We start from the raw sequence: 20,882 nt of genomic DNA, 5'->3' as shown, positions 1-20,882 counted from the left end.
ATTGATGCAAACGCATCTAACACAACTTGTAAAAGAGGTTTGCAAAACGGAAGTAATGCCAAGGAATTGGAGCAAGGCACAATCATATCAATTTTTAAAGAGGATGATAAAATGGATTGCAAATATTATAGGCTATAAAATACTGGCAACACTATTAAAGAGCAGATTGGAAGAATGCTCAGAAAGATTATTAGGAGACTACCCAGGAAGATTCAAAAAGAATAGATAAACAGTAGGTCAGGTCTTCATGTTAAGGCAAGTTTTAATGGGTTCCTATAAATAAAATATTCTTGCTGTTTGTAGATTTCAAAGCAGCATGTGAAAGTGTGAACAGAGCAAAATTAATAAAAGCTCTAAAAAACCTTAAGATACCACCAAAACTATTGAGAATAATAAAACTAACAATCCAAAAAACAGATACTATAGTCAAGTATAAAGGAAGGCAGAGTAAAACCTATAATATTGCAAAGGATTAAGACATGGGCACCCACTATCAACAACACAACTTGTTCAATTTCACGCTGGAGGAAATAATAAGAAACAATGGGATCAACAGACAAGGCACATGTTCCATAAAAGCCACTAATGCGCGGACGATGTGGTATTGTTGGCAAGAAAGAGCTCGAAAATATCACCAAACAACTTATAACGGGCGAAACTTTTGGACTACAATTTAATTTGGATAAAACCAAATCTATTGAGCTCAAGAGTGGTATAGGAAGCAAAAGCAAACGAAACTTACAAGCACAGGGGTGTGAAGAGGACCAGGAAGTGGATCTACGTATAGCAAAATGTAACAATTGTCTGTGGGGGCTGCACAAAATTATGTCAAAGGAGGTATCGAGGGCAACAAAAATCAGACTCTACAAGACAGTGGTCCGACCAACTTTAACTTACTGTTGTGGGACATCGGCACTCAATCGAAAAAAACAACAGAAACTAGATATACAAAAAAGGAAAGAATTAAGACGAATCTTTGGCGTTAATATAGATGGCTGGGAGAGGATGAATAGTGAACTCTACGAACTATTTGGAGATGAGGCAATCAAAAATTTGTTCAACACCTCACCCGGATGGAAAATAATAGAGAAGTAAAGGAAGTGGCATGGAAAAACCAGAGGGGTTGAAGAAGCGGTAGACCAAGGAGGAGTTTGAGAGAAATCATGGAGGAAGATTTAAAAGAGAGGATTATTAATTGGAGAAATATAGCAAGAGATAAAATCGAATGGAGCAAAATTATGCACCTCTGGGCCTAAATGGCCTGTCAAAAAGCTGATATTGATGCAATGAAAATATGTCTCCATAGATTACTGAATTTTCGAAATTTGTACCAGAATCGCAGTATACTGAATCAAAAAAGGAGGCTTGTCCAATTACTCTAATATTCGCAACAACGTGCTTGTCATCAAATCACCAAATTTCAAAGAATATTGAACTTGTATTTTTGTTTTGAATGAATATAATTTCTATAAAAAAAAACTCAATTCCCACTCTGCATACCTTTGACAAACAAATCTCAAATTAAAAATTTGCTTGGACTATCAAGGAGTTATGCTTAAAAGTTATTTAGAGAAAAGTCGGTCACCTCGAGCTGCATTTTTTAGTAACTCAGCGACGTAGTCCAGGACATAATGCTATCGACATTTAAAACTCTGGACTTTTGCACTAAACTACCATTTCCAAAAAAGTTATTGGAACATACATCTTTTCATACTCGGCGAAATAGCAAATGAAAGAAAGTAAGGAACAACCAGTAACAAAAACATAATATTAAGTAATTAAGTAATATTTTTCCTTTTTTCATATAAGAAAACATACTTGAGAGTTAACTACAAATTAATGTCAATTCTTTATGTAAAAATAATAAATGCAGCAAAGTCTAGATGTTAAAGTAGAGCTTAACTCAAAGGATTATTTTTAGTTCAAAAGGTTCAAAGGTGATCCTTGAGCTGTCAACCAAACATACTTCTTGCATTTTAAAATCTGTAAAACGGTTTTTCAGGTTTACACCAAAATACCAAAAATATACCAAATTTTAAACTTTTAATCAAAATGGCACTTTCAGATTAAAAGCAGCAACAAAACCAAACCAACCAAATCAGTAAATGAAACTTGAACCGGCATCGAAGACACACATATCTATATTTTGTCAGACTTCTAGATCTAACTTACACATTAAGTTACAGAAAGGACAATACAAATATAATTGTCAATCCAAAAATTTATAATAAAGCATTTTAAAATTTTGAATTAACTGATAAAGTGATTTTTGAGATATTTCATCATACCAAACGTCCGGAAACGTTTGGTTCCGATTACTTTAAGCAGTGCGTCATCACAAATGGCATACTGCTTATTCTTAGGATCGTAAAGATTTTTCTCCTTAATAATTGACCACACTTTCTTAACGACTTCGTGACGGGCCATGGACTCGGCACCAACTAGTGCTGACAATTCAGGTGATAACTGCATTTGCCTGGTGTAACCGCCACCCTTCTTGCCAGCGCCCTAAAACAATAACCACATTTTAATTCCATACATATTATGTTTGCTTAAATCCCAATCCAAAATCTACCTAAATCGAATGTTTGTTCTCATTGGCCAGTCCTTGCGAGGAATGGGTTCCCAATTTCAATTCTCTTAACTTTCCACCAAAATCAGAAAGCCTAGTTTTATATTTTAATATTAAATTATTTATACGATTTCTAAAATTATTATTATTGTTAATTTAGAAATAAAAACATCCATGCCTTTTGAAATTTTCAGGTCAAACGCTACTAAACAAACTAACCAAAACAAAGCTTGCTCATTTAGCCTAAATCTAGGTGCCACCGCTTTTGATTAATTTATTAATTCACTACTTTAGAATTTTTTTTTTTTTTTGAGCGCCACTCCTCATTGGTATGGTATTTGATTTAAGGTGTTTCTTAATGGTGTGTCAATACTAAAGAGGGCAATGCTTGAGGTCATTTTAAGAAAACAAATGCCCTAAACCTGTTAAATTTAAATTTAAATTTTAATTTAAAATGTTTTTAGAAAAAAATCTTGTTTAAGTTTTCCTAAAATCTAAGATTCTAGAGACCTTTATGATATTTCATTAGTGCATTTATGTATCAAGACCAACACTTTTTCTTATTGCTACCATTGGCGTCCGTGCGCAATTTATATCGCACATTTATGAAGGAAAAAAACGTTTTACCACTGACATTTTTTCAGGTGAATATTTATTTTCAATACGTTCATCTTTCATTCCATTAAGTAAAAGTGATTGCAGCAATGAGTAATAAATAACATATACTTGTTACAAAAATTTATGAATGGCTTGAATTGAACAAAATTATGGAATGAAACTTTTTACTCTCCTTATGGAATTTAGAATAACCTAAAAAATTTGATTCATCTTATAATTAGCGAGCTAGTGAATATTCTGAAGGTACCACTGATAGAAGGAAGTTCACAAGATGTGGATAATCCATCAGGAGTAATCTGTAATCTTATAATATAGATGAAACAACAAAATCTATCAGCATCTGGCAAACAATTTGATGACAAATATTTAGAGCTCTAACGATCCTTCTTGATTGACACAGCTAGCAAATCTTTTGTGATAAATACGCGGCGCTTGTAATTCACAAAATTGAAGGATAAGTTTTAAGACATTGAAAAAATTAAATGGACTCAACAAAACACAAAAAATGAAATAAATATGAACTTAAGATGGTTTGGAATCAAAAAATGGTAATTTATTAAACGCTCACCAGATTTTCTCTATCTTTAAAACTGTGTAATAAATGTAGTACATATATTTAAAGTATTTTCATTTGATATATTGATATAAATTTAAAAATGTGTTCCGTGTTCCTTTAAAAAAGTTGAAAAATTTGAAATAGAGGTAGTTATTGTTGTTTCCTTGGCCTACTTTATGTTAGAAAACGTTAGCAAGTTCGACTCAACAAAAACCGAAGCAGGTGGAATTTAGAAGTTTCGTAAAAAGTATTACAATAGCCTGTGGAAGATTTATTGAAAAATTTCCTGGACCTCATTATGGACACTGTTTTTCGACCGAAAATCAGTATTTAGGAAGAAAAAAGGTGAATATTTTCTTTGGTAATTTCTTTATAACAATAAAATATAATCAAATGAAGATACCTTAAATAAATGTACTACATTTATTACACAGTTTTAAAGATAGAAAATCTGGTAAACGTTTAATAAATTACCGTTTTTAAACGTCATTTTTGATTCCAAACCATCTTAAGTTTCTTTCTGTATTTTGTTGAGTCAATTTAATTTTTTCAATGTCTTAAAACTTATCCTTCAATTTGGTGAATTACAAGCGCCACGTACTTATCACAAAAGATATGCTAGCTGTGTCAAGAAGGATCGCTAGAGCTCTAAACATTTATCATCAAATTGTTTGCCAGATGCTGATAGATTTTGTTGTTTCATCTATATTATAAGATTACAGATTACTCCTGATGGATTATCCACATCTTGTGAACTTCCTTCTATCAGTGGTACCTTCCGAATATTCACTAGCTCGCTAATTATAAGATGAATCAAATTTTTTAGGTGATTCTAAATTCCATATGGAGAGTAAAAAGTTTCATTCCATACTTTTATCAATTCAAGCCATTCATAAGTTTTTGTAACAAGTATATGTTATTTATTACTCATTGCTGCAATCACTTTTACTTAATGGAATGAAAGATGAGCCTATTGAAAATAAATATTCACCTGAAAAAATGTCAGTGGTATAACGTTTTTTTCCTTCATAAATGCGCGATATAAATTGCGCACGGACGCCAATGGTAGCAATAAGAAAAAGTGTTGGTCTTGATATATAAATGCACTAATGAAATACCATAAAGATACCTAGAATCTTAGATTTTAGGTAATACAAAACAAGCTTTTTTCTAAAAACATGTATCTCGAAATCTTGAGCAAAACTATTCAAACATAATACATATATAAAAGCAGAATCTCTGGTGTCAGATTTTTGCTCGGTTTCATCTATGAAACACCGGAAAGAAGCACTCTAAAGTTAGGCAAATATTTTTTTCCAAATATGGTGGCTATGACTCCAAAATGGGAATACATAAAAACGGCTAAGAAATAGAAATGAAGAATAATTTCCACACATGTTAGACATGATTTAATAAATTACGTTTGTTACCAAAAGTATAAAAGAAGGCCTATTTTATTTGAGTAACCAGAATTGACTTTATAAAGCAAGCTTCCCAATAACAGATGTTTAATGTGATTGTTAAAATTGTGTTTTCCAAAAAACTGATGTTTAACAAAATGATACTCACGCCTTTCTTACCGCCCTTCTTCTTCCCCCAATCCTCATCAGAGTCTGATTCAGATCCCTTCTTTTTCTTGGGCGGCAGCTTGCGGGTTTTTACAGGTTTTGATTTCTTTGGAGAATACTCTTCTTCGGAATCACCCTCGCTTAATTGTTCACTGGCCGACTCATCATCTGAACCTTTTTTCCATTTTTTTGCAGCAGGTTTTTTACCAGACGAGGGGCGTTTTTTCTTTTTGTCATCTTCTGATTCCTCCTCCTGGTTTCGAATAACAAACATAAAAAAAGGTAACTTCAAGCAAAACAAATTTGGAAAAACCCTATGCTACATCTGAATAAAAATTAAGTTTCTAAAATTTTACTTGGAGTAAATCTTTAAAACATCATTGCTACTCTAGACTTTTCGTTTTTACTCATTAATTTAGTAAATTAGTTCAAACACAAAGTATAACTTTTTATGTTACTTCCTACAACTTCAGTGAAACATTAAGTATAGGGTTGCAGTTTTTTGGGTTATAATTATCTCTTTAGCTTGTGTTCTATGTGAACTGTATTTGTAGAATTCTTTTAAACTTACAGATTTTGATTGATTTTCCTGAGCATCTTCTTCTTCATCCTCCTCTTCCTCTTCTTCATCGTCAGAATCTGCCTTCTTGCCCTTCTTCTTCGGTGCACTCTTCTTAGAACTCACATACTCCATCACCAGGTCATCAATTTCTTTTTTCCTGGATTGAAGTTTGACATCAAGTTTCTCCTCCAGTTCTTGGCGAACTTTCTTGGCCGAAGTCGACGCCAAGTTAGCATCTTTCAGAATTTCTACACAAAATTATATTAATGAAAAAAATAGTCAGTCAAATATTCTCTTAGGTTTTAGGATCGAGATGGTAGATTTTCAAGCACATTTTTTTTGTACCTGCGATAATAAAGTAGATATAGACGTCCCGTTTAAAACAGTATACTGGTGCACAAGTAGGCAAAAAGCGAACATACTATCTATCTATGCCATAATAGCTTCCTAATAAAATATTGGAGTATGATTATGACACCACAGGTACCTGTAGTCAGATTGGAAGGGTAATTTAAGACAGATTAAATGGGACTGAAATTGTATATTTATTTTTATTTATTTAGATATACAAAAAAAAAATATTTCAATGTTGATAGTATAAGTTCAAAATTGTAAACAAAACAAGTGAATTCCGTAAAAACTCATTCAGAAATTTAAAATTTGTAATTTTAACTTTTGAAACTTGGCTTTTGTAAAATTGAAAACTGATGTGCTAGGAAGGAAAAACTAAAATTAATTACTCTAAAGTATTTGTAACCTCACCTCTGATTTTAATTTTGGTAGTTTCATGGCAAAAAAAATGGCAAATAAGGTTTATTATTAATCAAGTAATTTCATATAATGGCGAAATGAAAATAAACATTCTATTTTGACTATTATTCAGACCAAAATGTAGGTCAGTGATAGACAAACATGCTAAAACGTCTAACTACTGGAGAAAATGCAAAGATTTGCATCGTAAAACTGCTCCCATTAAAATTTATATTATATGTATTTGATAAACTTATAAACTGCATAAATATCCTATATTTTTTTAAACCCTGTACGAAAACGTGGTATTTTATTCGAATGTATTATCTAAAACGATCTGGGTTAAACTTGTAACCTTGCAAGTTCTAGCCACTACGCTCCCTAAATAATATACTAATATCAATGTATATATTATATTACATACGCTTCGTCTACAATAATTGCTTACACAAGCAGTTTTATTTCATCTGGCGCCATCTACTGAGGAACGCAAATTTACAGTTTCATCGATTAAATAAACTCGAGAAACCTACCCAAAACTTTAAATTATGCAGTTTGACTCGAGGAAACATCCCAAAAGGGGAAAAGTTGCATAGAATGCATCATAACTGCAGATTATAATTAAATGCGTGAATGCAAAAAATAATTACCCAAAATGAAGTTAATATTGTGGCCATTTTTCCTACCAATGCGATAAAAACCGAAATATTTTATGTACCTGCGAGAACGTTTTTAATAAATTAAAAAATATATCGGCGGCGGTTTAATTTCAAACAAACAAAATGTATTTTCAACCAAACCTATTTCAAAAATGGGTATTGCCTACCTGACTCAAAAGAGCAAGAACAAGATAATGCGCGCGAAACCAGATTAACGAAAGCGGTAACGATGCGAAAACCTACATGGAGAAACTGGAAATGCGAAAGTCGGATATATGATGTTATATACAGACAAATAAGAATATATGAACCTAAATACTTGCTATCAAGGCGTGGAATGGCACAAAAGCGAAATTGAATCGACCCACACCAACTTCAATGATCGGCCAAACACACAAGACATCAAACGCGCATTTTTCCAAAAACTTGTAAAATACAAAGAAATCCGGGGAGAAAAACACCTGCGAAAATCGAAAATAATATTTTACGTCAATTTTGTCTCAAGGTTTTTATCATCCGAGGCATAAAATCAGAGAAAATCGCGAAAATAAATAAGCATATAATACACCGTAGGTACATAGCGTCATTCGGCCATTGTTTACGAACGGCCCGGGATAGATATATTGTACAAGAGTAAACTACCCGATTTTAACTGTTAAGCCACAAAAATCTTCGAACAAAAATTGTTTTAAAAAAAATTACGAGTCTAGTTTTGTAATTTTCAATACGTTTATTAGAGGAACTGTATAAAAAACAGGACTTACCGGCAATTTCCTTGCGAAGCTCGTCTTTGGAGATGTCTGCCATGTTCTCGAGTGAGACAATTCTATTAAACTAACAAGGATGGAGCTAAACGGTTCGAGCTTCGGAATGTGTTCGGCGTTCACGTTAACTCTCGGAAAATCGTGAACGCTGATTGGAGAAAACTAAAAGAATGAAGGGATGTTGCCAAATATTTAAACGTAACAAATGTATAGGTAAAAATGAAATCTATTTTACCATGCAAATGGCAGGATTTATTTTGTTTGATTTGATTGATTTCATATTTAATTACCGATTGCAAAAGGGTCGAAACTCCTTACGATTGTTTCAATTAAATTAATAATTGTGTCATAGCAGTAACAAGAAACCAAAACGATAAAAAAAAAGCTGAAATAATTTTGAAATAATCATATTCAAAACAAGTCAAAAAATAATTTAAATTGCTTTTAAATCAATCAATCGATACTTGGTCTACAATTATGGTGTACGTAAATTCCATTCGTCTTTAATTTGCTTTCGATTTTTTTTAAGTTTTGTGAGTTGGGTGCTGTTGAAAAGTCGGGACAGAAAGAAGTGTTACGCTGTGACGCCCTGTGTTGCCAACTGTTCAAGCATTAATTCTCAATGGATAAGAATATTTTACTGATTAATTCTCCTATGCTTTTTATTGATATGCTTCATTAAATGCGACAAAATACTCGAAAAGTAATATAAATATAAAATATTTTTCGGTCTTAGGTTTGTTTAGATAATAAGCTGTTATGCATTGTACATAAGTAGTTATAAAATACTGCTCCTTTTATCCAATTTCCATTGTGCAAATAGTATTTGGTCACACATTTTTTAAAATTACGATTGCAACAACTTTAGGCTTCAAATCAAATGCGTGCTTAAGTTAATGGAATGCGGCTTGGCAACGCTGCGTGTGCATTCCTACGTCGTCCCAATCTAAGCCAGAGAACACCTGTGTTTTATTTAAAACATGTATGATTTTGTTTCATTGTTATTCTTTTCAGGTGTCCTAATTTTCTTGGGTGAAATTGTGCCATTCAATTTCACAGTCTTGATTGACTGGTGTAATGCTAAATAGACAAATAAACTTACTTTTATCCTTACAGGTTATAGATTATGCACAGATGATAAAAGGGAATATTGACAGGGTAAGTGAAAAGTATGAAAAATCGTGAAATATCGCAATAGAGAAAAGGTTTTCTTTTATTTATTAGCCAAAAAATAGCGAAACTCATTTTTTTTAACTTAAACAACTCCAAGATTTTTAATTGTACATTTTTTTTTTCGTTGATATGCTGTCCTATTTTTTAATGTTTTGTTTTGTTTAAGGGAGAATCGCCTACCTAGGTTGGGTTAGAAGATGCGAGGTACTTCTGAAAACATGCCATCTTTTACCATCTCTGATCACTTCCTGTTTATGGCGATAAAAAAACTTTAAATGCAAATACTTAAAAAACTGGAAAACACTTTTTCTAGTTGAATATATTAGTTATCATGTTTCGAATTCTATAATATTTTTACAAGAACAGGAGTCTAAAAGTGATTAAGTGCTATATCGAGAGTAATAAAAATAAAGATGGAGATTTACGCTTATATTTTCAGCTTTATTGGGAACAACGACGGGCATAAAGGCAAATATTTCAAAGATTATGTCATATGTTGAGTGAGTATAGGTCCTCCTAAATCATTTAGTGAAATTTATAACCAGGAATAATGGTGAAATATGATGCTCTTCGACTTTTATTTTTTATTAAAAAAAATATGCATCAGAATGACCAAAGTACTAAATATATGTATTGTTCTGTAAAGCCCGAAATGCGCCCAAACATCATCTTGGGATTTGTATGTTACTATGATTTATGATGACATAAAGGGAAACAGAAGTTTTAACATTTGATTTCAAGATTAAATTTTCTTATGGGTTCCATATTGAATATTTTCATTATTAGAGCATAAAAAACTTGTAAATGATGTATTATATGATGCATTTTTAACAACTCTTAAGATGGCAAAGGCAAAATGCGTTTTTTTTACAGTAGGCCATGGTCACTCTCACTAGATATTCGGAAAAACAGGTTTTGACAGTTCGGCATTAAAAAAATAAGTGTCCTTATTGACAAATTTCTTTTACCAATTTTTGATTTATTTAAAAATGAAAAATTCTTTTCAGCATGAGTTTGATATGTTAAAGTGTTACATTTTGTACCACAATAATACTCGAGAAGCTGGGCAGATGTATTTAAATATGTTAATATAAATAAAATAAATATAAAATCCTCGTTTGTACAAAATGTCTAGGCACCAACACTGAAACTAAGCAGAATTTTCTCGATTATGAATCACCAAAATTCGCTACTTTGCCCCCACTTAACGGACTTTGGTTCGCGAGATCCCAAAGAATTTTTTTATTTTTCAAAGGGTAAAATCATAACACAAATTGCAATCTCTCAAGACATTTGAGGATTGAGATTCAAGAATATTTCAGGATATGTACGTAATCATTCTTCCAAGCTTTTTACTCGTCCCTTCGTAACCACAAAACGATCAGGGATTTTAAATCAGAGACGATTTTTCTTGCGCATCCACCATTTTGTAAATTGCACGAAGGCCAATCATACAGAGACCAAAGTAGTAATAAGAAATGGTTACAATTTGTTAACATCCGATGTTATGAAATTATTTCGACAGTTGGTTAATAGAATATTTCTCTTAAATGTTAATTAATGTAATGTAGTGTTACTGTAATGTAAATTAATAAAAAGGAGAATCCAATACATTTTGCTATAGTTTGTATAGTAAAATACTAATGACTTTATCATTTACCTGTGATTCACGGTAACAAGCAAAGGAGGTTGCTTTGAGATATATGAAATATTCTTATATTATGGGACAATTTTAAGTAGCAAAAATTTATACAAATTTCCTAAAGCTAAGTTTCATCGGTTTTCAGATACTTATTATTTTCTGTGTAGACCAAAGAATATTCACAAGTTTTTTCCATGATAAATTGTCGATAATATCAATTAAATAGCTTTCTATGTATGTATTGTATGTGTACCAATATTTAAGGTGGTGTTCGAAATGTACTGGGTGTTCCACTAAGAATAGCTCGCAACTACATTATGGAAAGTCTTAATTATATTAAAAAAGGCCGTGAGAAATTGAGAAACTAACCAAAACTATTGGCGCCATAATCACTAGTAAATTTAAATTTTCTATTTCTATTTAACTATTAGCATGGGTCGTACAAATATTATTTAGAATTAATGACTGAATAAAAATATAAACAAATAAAATCAAGACTTGCTGACGTTTCGCAAGGCTGTAATGAAGTATATTTTTTGATGGAACGCCTAATATCTTTAATCTGCAAATTATTAGAGAGAAGAGCAGAAGTAAGGTGCTTTAATTCTGGGTTCAGTGACTCGGGTTGAAATAGTTTTACGACTCTGTAAACAAGAGAGTTGATAAGCGATGATGCGGTCTGTGTGCGCAGGTTTTCTGTAAACACAATGATCTAATGTTGGGTCTGGTTTTCTATTGATAAGAATATCTAAGAATGGAAGGTTATTATTAGTTTCCAACTCAACAATAAAACGTATGTTAGGATGTATATAGTTTAAATATCTAAGAAAATCTACTAGGTAGGGTCATTTATAATAAGTATCATCGACGTAGCGTTTCCGTAATTTTGGTTTTAGATTAAGAACTTTCTTCTCAAAGGCTTCCATAGCTGTTCCCGACGTTTGCTCCAAAATATTCCAAACAAGCATTTTTCGATTAAGGTGAGAAGGTTTGGTCCCGATACTCGAATTTTAATATATCTAAAATGATGTTGATAGTTTCAGGAATAGGACCTTGGGTACGTCGAAACTAACTAGAATATCTTGTGTATCTAATGTAATGCTTTTTAGAGTCGTGGGGGGTGACAGATTTTTTCATGGAGTATGATAGATAAGAAGCCTTAATAACATATTGCGATCCATAGATGACTTAGGATCTTTTTTATGTTGACGATATGATCTGTCTAAGAATATCTTGAATCTTTTCCTGATTCATTTGTGTTCATGACCACCGTAGCATTTCCTTTATCTGCTTTTAAGATTACGATGTCTGGATTAGATTTTAGAGATTTTAGAGCAATGCGTTCAGGCTTTGCAATATTAGATTTAGGAGGTTTTCATTTTTTAAGGATTTGAGATAGCAGTTTGTTTAGGATATCTTGACATTTGATACATTCTTGCATGTAATCAACTTTTCTATCAACAAAAAATCCGAGAGAAATCTATAAGCAACCTAACAATCTTAACCGCGACTCAGGTCTCTACCTGTCCCCAATATGGGAATCAGTCACGCGAGACGGTGTTTATGCCCCTCACTTACTTCCGCTCGCCTCGGACAATATAAAAGTAAGTACAGAGTAAAATACGAGCCAGTTTCAGTCAAGCTCTGAAGAAGTCAACAAGATAATTGCCGAAACAGCAAGTTCGACTAAGCAAAAACCGACGGAGGAGGAATCCAGAAGTTTTATAAAAAGTAAAATAAAGACTTCCATAATAAAAAGTGATATGATATATATGATGTGATGAAATGTGCGAGACGCTAGGGGCTTAAATGCATTGCAAGACACGGTCCCCTAGCGCCTATCTTTAAATGCATATCACTATGAATTATGAATGAAGTGTGACCCGACGGTGAGAACTAACAAACGTCGAAACTGAGTGTCCCTAAATTAGCAAAGTACCGTAAATGTTGGTTGCGGCAGAAGGGTTATTGGTAAAAATATAATTGAAATTGTTAAATTATGATTTTATATCTTAAGAGTGAAGTTAGCAATGCCTATTTTGTATTCTGTGCCTTTTGGTTGTGGTCTGTGTTTTGTTTTGACCAGAAACTAAGAAGAAGAACGATAGAACTGTGGTGGTGCACATGTTTGTAAGATTCAGTTAGAAGAATTCCGTTTCATCATTTCAACAGAAATAACATCTTTTGATTTAATTCGATTCGGTCCTAAAATTTAAATTTTAGTTTCAGCGCCCTCTAGCGCGTACTGCCTACTAAACTTTAATGAGAACTAGTTCTTATTAACCAACCTTCTCTCACCACTTTATTTTAGCAGATAGGGCAAAATGGTTTAAACAGAAAGAAACCAAATTTCTCTTACAGCTCTTGAATAGATTTTGTAAAAATCTTTAAATCTCTTACTCCACACAGAAGTTGAGTAGTCTAGCTGCCATTTTTTCCAGCAGTTGACACGGCTGTTTCCGGATGGCCACTCTTATCACCATCAAATTATCTCTAGCAAAAATCAAGTTTAGAATTTTTTTAGCACTTTAATTGCCTTGCAAATGAAAACTTCCCTATTGGTTTGGCAACAAACCGTTATTTAGCGCCCATCTTAGAAAAGGGCTTTATGTATTCCTTACTATATTAAAAACTGTAGAAAACAGTAGGGCAGTAATTAGTCTTCCGTTATTAGGTAACATCACTTTTGAATGCTTCATCGCGAATATCCAGAAAACTGTTACACCATGTGTTGTACAAATGATGTTTAGAATTAATCACTGAATAAAAATATCAAGATCTTTAAGTATATGTCACATCAAAATAGGCTTATCCATCTTCTAGGTACATATGCACCTTTCCGAATTCTTTTTTTTTGCCCGCTGTTTTCATGATCATCTGACCACGCGTTTAAAGATAGATACTATATAAAGTTATCAAGTGTTTACACCAATGACATTATGGTTATTATACAAAATTTGGGGTTTTTACAGCAGTTTACGTATTTAGTAAATGGACTCATGGATACCAAAATTGCAAGTTGGCACAACCATCTAGTTTTTTTATATAATTTTTCGTCCCTTGTTACCAAATATTCAATTATTACTTTTTAGACCGTGTTCCTTCTTTCCGTTCATTCTGCTAGCAACTTGTGCTTATTTTTGGTCACTGATTTTCAAAAAAATTATAATGACTCATTGACAAGTTTCAATTAATTGTTAAACCTAATTAATATTGTCGATTCTAACATGATTAACTGATATGTTAGTATTAAATTATATTTTCCTTTACCCAATGGAAAAAAACTAATTCTTTCTTCAATTTTCTATTTCGCAAAGAACTAGATTGGATTTCTGCCATAAATTCCGCCCTCTGGTAGCCTCAGACTGAAGTATCTAGCTCGAAACTTCTCGCAGTAGTGCATAGATGGCGACAGGTATATTTGAAGGCGCTTTTATTAAACTTTTTAAATAGTAGCAAACTTGTCCAGGTTGCAACCAACGTCAACGTTTCAATGACATACATAAAATATGTTTAAATAATATTAACCAGTCGTAATCGCTTTTAAACCGGAGATATAGTGCGGTATGGAGGTATTATTGTGCGACAAACAAAACCCATAGACGTAGGAACATATATCGGACCGGTTTATTGGCCGACTCTTCTCTTTTAGAGGTTGAGACGAGTTTTTTTCGTTAAATACAGTTTGCAGAAACACAACATGCAATTTAAAACGATTTCGTTGTACCATGACCCGATTTTGAGTGCACCGCTTATACTAACCGAACTAAAAACATCGCGCCAAAATATAGCCGAAAAGTCGTATGCATTCTTGGATTTGCATTTCCGAAGGCCACGGCCTTTGGCTGAATAAGCTGCGTCTATGCGGAACTGCGACGGTGCACGATGTGCGTTTCGTTAAATTTTATTTATCTGGCGGAATAATGGGCTTACCCCGACCTAGATCTTTTTTTCATTTAGAGTGTCAAATAAGGCCACTATGGATCTCGGAAAGATTAAGAGAGGGTGGATCAACTTAAATAAAAAATACGTATACAGCCTGATAATATTCCTTTAAAAAACTGAAGTTAGGGTCTGTTCTATTGGAAAAATCTCTGTTTGTCGTAGAGGAAAAAAACTATAATTACATTGCTTTTCTTAAACAGATGTGAACTTTAATGCCACCATGGACTCCATGTTGGATTTTCGCAGTTTAGAACAGTCGCGTTAAGTATACGTTACTAATTATCTACCAAAAAAGTTACCATTGTACTTCCAAAATCGAAATATTACACAATTACGCAACCTGTTTGATAAACTCCATTAACATATTCATCCAATTACTTAAGTATTTTAGGATATTTTAGCGTGGGGAGTAAAAAAATTTTAATTTTCAAAACCTGTGCCAAACGTATTCAGTGACTATCCATAACAGATTAATGAATATTCACTTGATGCAGGGTGAAATAGACGAAAAACGAGCACGTGGCAGCGAACTGTTTCGATGTGCGGTTTCCAAGGTGAACCTCCGAAGATTTGTCTTAGTATTAAGGCTCTTTCATGTTCTTTGAGCTTAGTTGCTATTTTTCGTCAGGTCTCAATGTATCAATGTATTCTGGAATGCGGTAAACTCCTGGTATCCCAAACGGAATTTTGTCTTTGACGGATCGACAATGTTGGAAGATTTTTGGACAAGTCGTAAATCTGGTTTTAACGTTATATTTCTGATATGTATTCGGTGATGTTTTGATTGTAAGGAAGGACAACAGTAGCATGTAAGGAATGTAATGTGGAAATTATTAGAGAAAAGGCGGATGTAAAGTGTTTTAATTCTGGGTTCAGTTACTCCGATAGTGAGGTGACAATGCATTAAGGTTAGGTTTTCTGTAAACAGAATGACGCGATGTTAGGTTCGCTTTTCTATTCCTAAGAATATCTAAGAATGGGAGATTATTATTTTCTAATTCAATGGTAAAACGTATATTAGGGTGTATAGCGTTTAAATGATTAAGAAGACCCTAAGAAGAGATTCTTGACATCAACGTAGCGTTTCCATAATTTTTTATTTCAAATGACAGGTGTCGACGGCTTTCTTCTCAAAGGCTTCCAAAATATATTTGCTATCACTGACGTTTGTTTTCAGGAATAGGGACTTTAGTAAAGAAGGATTCTAAGTCGAAACTAACCGGAATATTGTTTGGATCGTTTTTAGTTGTTCAATAAAATGAAAGGAATTAAGTACCAAACTATGTAAGTTTCTTTGAAAAATTTTCAGGGTATTTCATGGTCTAAAATCTTTTCAATTCAAGTTCAATATAGCGGGCTCTAAAATTCAGTACTTAAATTTAATCGAATATGTAATCTATCATCGAGCATCAATCACTTTACATGTGTGTTTTCTAGTCCAGATTGATGTTGAATGCATGACGTATTGGAATATTTTTCTAAAAAATTTGTTATCCAATTTAAAGGAAAGTTCTGAAGAGCTTTTCATAGAATTTATATGAGTGAGAAAATCGAAGGCCCTACTCAACCCATTAATAATATAAATAATAAAAAAAAGAAATTCCCACGTTAGAAAATTTGATAGACCCGGCCCTGCATAAAACTCCAATGAAAGTTTGGTCGCATTTTTTCACCTAGATTTCACAATACGTTTATATCTCTAGGACAAACATTTTGTGACAAGGACACGCGTTTTTGTGACATTTCAAATTGTACTGTTATTTTAAATACGGAGCCTTGAATCGAATTGCACGGAACATTTTTCTTATGGGAGTGTTTCGACGCAGGCCGGCAGCCTGACACTGGCTGCTTATATTTATAAAACATATCGATTTTTGGGCAAACTCTCTTATATCGTAAAAAAGTTGGGCGTTGGTTAGATACGCGAATCCGGGCCTACTATATTGCCGGGCAAAGATTGTTTTGCGAATAGTCTCCTACCCGTTTAGCATTTGGCAATAAGTAATAAATCAGATCGTCGCGATTGGTTATTAGAAAGTCCCAAAAACGCCAAATTTTTCATTTTTTAATAGAGTTTTTTTTTTAATTTCGTGATGAATTTTAAAAATGAAAAAAAAAACCTCACTTATTTGTATGTATTTTCCGAACTCACTAGAGAGAAGTTTATGCACTGATGAGGTGTGCACAAAGTATTATTTTAAATTATCATTTTTGTTAAACTCTAGCCCGAGCTATTTAGAGAGTTTCCGGCACTTTAGTCACGGGTTGAGAGCGATCGGATATTTTCGGTAGATTATAGGACATTGGACATTTGTCGCATGATGGTCGCATTACACTGTCGTCGTACTATTTACTACACTCAGAAAATTTTTTTTTCAAATGCATAAAAAAATCACCTTGTAATACAAATTATCTCTTCTACAATCTAGCTAATTAAAATATAATGTTTTAGGTACTTTTGAAAATATTTTGATACTGATTTGTTAATAAATTATTAGATTAGCCACTTTAGGATATCAACGATTTTCTTTTGTCCTTTATTTAATATATTGCGTAAGTGTTTTAAACGGAATTAGGTTACGTTATCTTATAATAAGACTACATTAATCAAACTTGAACGTTTATATTTTAAGGGCGGTCTGATGTTACTCTTAAAAGATTTTTTTAACATTTTAAAAAGAAAAGGATAACGTTAACGGAAAAAAAGTCTTTCCATACAATTATGTTAACTATAATTTGAATGGCTTCTTTTTCAATCGAAAGGCAGACAATAATTTTGTTTTAATGAGAATAAGTAATAAAAATTATCAGGTACGTGTTAGTTTCAGGATGACATAGAATCACATAGCGTGTTATTGATTTATTAAAAAGCACCAATGAAGCAAAATCATATTTAATTTTGATCAGCGTGAGCGTTTTTTTTACAGCAGTTTTTTTCTTAGTGTACAGCTAACCATTATAACCCATGTGTTTATAATTGTGCACAATGATCAATTAACTGTACCCAAGCCGTTTTAACGGACGTTTTTTATTAAAGAACTTTATTAGCCACAAGCCACTTTGTGCTTTTCCGAGACTTTTTTTAGTCACAGGTTGGGAGCGATTGTACGTTTTCGGTAGATTTACAATTCTGATGGTATCACGTCACACGTCGCTCAGGGAATGTTTTAGTGCTGTTTTACAGAAATGTCTCTAATGTTCGTGGAAACAGTATAGGATGCGACATATAGATAAACTTCGCTTTTATTCGTTATTCGCCCTTTAGGCACTAGCGAATCGCAGTGGAGCGAGTGCCTAAAAATAAACACAAACTTTAATCCAGCCACAACCGCATGTTAGGTAAGACTTAAAAATAGTTAATAATAACAACAAAAAAGTAACGTACTATCATGAACATAAACATTGAGAAATAAAAAAGCACGTTCACGACATTGAGACTCATCGATAATTTTTTTAATGTTTGCAGTATAATTTGATATAACCATTCAAATACAATTATAGATTTTTTTGTTGAATTGTTTATGTTTAATATTATTTCAATTAGATTTTTTGTGGAATTTTGAAGCTTCTCTGATTTTTTAAAATTAAAATCGTTGTGAGAGCTACCAGAAATTCCTCGGCGAGCTACCGGTAGCTCGCGATCGGCAGGTTGGCGACCGCTGGTTTAGAGCAACGACGTAAAATAGAGCGGAATGATGACGTATTTTTAAATGAATAAATATTTAATATTATATATTAAAAGACCTAAATTAAATTTAAGCAAATTTTTGCTTATCGAAAAGTTGTGCAACTACATAATTTAATTGTGAGTAGACAAAAGGTATAAACCAGAAATTTTTAACTAGATTCAAGTACCTGCTTTGGTATATAGGTAGCATTTTATTATTGTTAATTTCCTTTGTTCTGTTCAGTATTTTCATATGAATTGTATACAATCTGTAAAAAACAATATTAATGAAATTAACTTATTTTTTCTAGTTCTAGATTTCAAGTTAAATTCTATGAAATGCGTATATAATTAATTAAAATAAATTATTTTATACAATGTCAGATAGTTTTATTCATTCTATACAGCGCGTATTCGGAAGTTCTTAACAAATAGAAAAAATTTTATATAGTAACCGCCTTCTCCTGAAAAGTCCTGCTTAAATTAAATTAAATAAATTAAATTAAATAAATTTCCACAATAATATTCGATTAATTCTGGGAATATACAACACCATTAGAAGTACATGTTGCCTCCTATTTACAATACTTCTGGATTCCTCCTGCATCGGTTTTTGCTGAGTCGAAATTTCTGACGTTTCGCCAATCATCCTGTTGGCTTTTTCAGAGCTTGACTGAAACTAGTTCGTATTTTACTCTGTACCTGCTTATATATTGTTTGAGGGGGGAGTACTAAATGAGGGGCATAAACACCGGCTCGGATGACTGGTTCCCAAATTGGTGACTCAGCAAAAACTGACGCAGGAGGAATCCAGAAGAATTGTAAAAAGTATTACAGTAGCCTGTGAAAGTTTCTTTGAAAAATGAAATGTTGCCTCGTCAATGAATAAAAATCACTTTGAAAAGAAAATGTGATCTTTGAAGGCGCCTCGAAACCAATCACAGAACTTGAAACGCGATTCCATAGCTTCAGGTTTGAGCGTGTGTACAATTTTCCTTTACTAGAAGAAACTATTTCTTCCAATGAAATTTTTGGATTTCCCACAACCGCTTTCAACACTTCCAACTGATTTTTTTTAGCCCCCATGCAGGCGACTAATGCTTTTGCAAATTTTGATAAAAGTAGATCTTATATCTTCTTAAAATGCTAGAAATTCTCTTTAAATGAACCTTAGCTCATATATGTTGAATGATTTTAATTACTATGCGAGTAGTATAGCAGTTAATAATTTTCATTTTTCTAAAATAAATAATTAAATAAAGTCACTTATACGGAAAATAGCTCTCAAAACTTGGATTTTTTCTTGTTTTATTTTCATTTTTTTTCATGTTTTAGGTTATAAAGGAGATAGCAAGATACAGTTCTCACTGGCATGTTAGCAGCTCACTTGTTTATCTGTTGTTGTAAGAAAAAGTCATATTATTGCATACTTTTTTGTAGGAAATAACACTTATTTCGCCACATTTACAAAAACGTTGATATCCGATCAAGTTAACGTAATTTTTTATTGTGAAAAATAATTGGGTGTAAAAAACGACTTTCAAAGCAGGCCTACGTGGCTTCATCAGACTTCAGGATTGGTACGATTTTTGCCACTTTCTAACGTTTTGGAAATGTGCGTGTTAAACATTTATTAAAAATAATGAGATTTTATTTACGCCTTTTTGAAATAGACTTTTATTACGGAGAGCTATTTGCGCTACCCAAATGATAATTTCGTATTTTGCTACTTCAACAAAAGTGAATGCACAAAACCCTCCAAAACACTTGCAAATAGACTCTACAAAAAATGCCATTTTCTGCCGCTTAAAAGATCGTATTTCTCCAAACTTGGCTTTTTCGTTATGGATTAACATGTGCAATATATTTAAGTTACACCGCCAGGACTACAGACTTTTGCATCTTCCGATAATTTGACTCGGGAATATGAATGACCTTGCGAGAAGTGCATACATGACAAAACAACCTGAGATTCCACAGCCCTTTGAATTCTGTCTTTACGTCAGCATATTTGTTCAGTTTTTCATTATATGCTATGTTAGAGTTATTTGGGACCGCTATGTCCATTAGACTCGTACTGTTTTAATAACTGTAATATCCGGCCTGTTGTGTCTTACTGTTATCTCTGTCATGATGGTTCCATCCCAATTTTTCTCAGTACTTTTAAGTAAAATAGTATATTGCAACAATATTCTTCTAGATATTTATTTGTCGCTAGGTTTTCACAGCTTGATTTAGTTTTTGTTGCACTTTCTGCAACCTGCAATCTTTAAGAATATACTTTTGATGATTTCTTGTTCCACGGATTTAATCATTAATAATCTACTATGCAGTTTTTTGCCCGCCAGTTTTGAACTGTGTCATCGTTTGTTTTTGAATCAAATGCATTAAAATTTTCCAAGCTTA

At 32.7% G+C, this 20,882-nt stretch overlaps 1 protein-coding gene and 1 long non-coding RNA gene across 2 annotated transcripts; one reads left to right on the top strand and one right to left on the bottom strand.

Moving 5' to 3' along the window:
• Positions 1-2,123: 2,123 nt before the first annotated feature.
• Positions 2,124-8,187, bottom strand: LOC132703069 (uncharacterized). The gene is made up of 4 exons (XM_060672118.1): positions 8,050-8,187; positions 5,886-6,124; positions 5,316-5,567; positions 2,124-2,508 (listed from the first exon to the last, which is right to left on the bottom strand). The coding sequence occupies exons 1-4, from the start codon at positions 8,090-8,092 to the stop codon at positions 2,251-2,253; spliced, it is 792 nt and encodes a 263-aa protein (XP_060528101.1). The 5' UTR covers positions 8,093-8,187; the 3' UTR covers positions 2,124-2,250.
• An 803-nt stretch (positions 8,188-8,990) lies between these two features.
• LOC132703625 (uncharacterized) lies at positions 8,991-18,969 on the top strand. Its single transcript, XR_009619107.1, has 5 exons — positions 8,991-9,207; positions 9,389-9,722; positions 11,761-11,844; positions 11,902-11,921; positions 11,974-18,969. It is a non-coding gene; the product is annotated as an uncharacterized LOC132703625 (long non-coding RNA).
• The last annotated feature ends 1,913 nt before the right edge of the window (positions 18,970-20,882 follow it).

This window comes from Cylas formicarius, unplaced genomic scaffold, assembly GCF_029955315.1.
Source record: "Cylas formicarius isolate icCylForm1 unplaced genomic scaffold, icCylForm1.1 PGA_scaffold_6__28_contigs__length_40554024, whole genome shotgun sequence".
Taxonomy (NCBI): Eukaryota; Metazoa; Arthropoda; class Insecta; order Coleoptera; family Brentidae; genus Cylas; species Cylas formicarius.
This window is presented reverse-complemented; position numbering and strand designations above follow the sequence as displayed.

Bases quoted from the DNA above. Each gene is read 5' to 3' on its own strand.
- LOC132703069 (XM_060672118.1), bottom strand. From the start codon at position 8,092: ATGGCAGACATCTCCAAAGACGAGCTTCGCAAGGAAATTGCCG. The intron at 6,125-8,049 runs GTAAGTCCTGTT...AATTTTGTGTAG, and splicing joins GCTTCGCAAGGAAATTGCCG to AAATTCTGAAAGATGCTAAC. The intron at 5,568-5,885 runs GTAAGTTTAAAA...ATTCGAAACCAG, and splicing joins AGGAAAATCAATCAAAATCT to GAGGAGGAATCAGAAGATGA.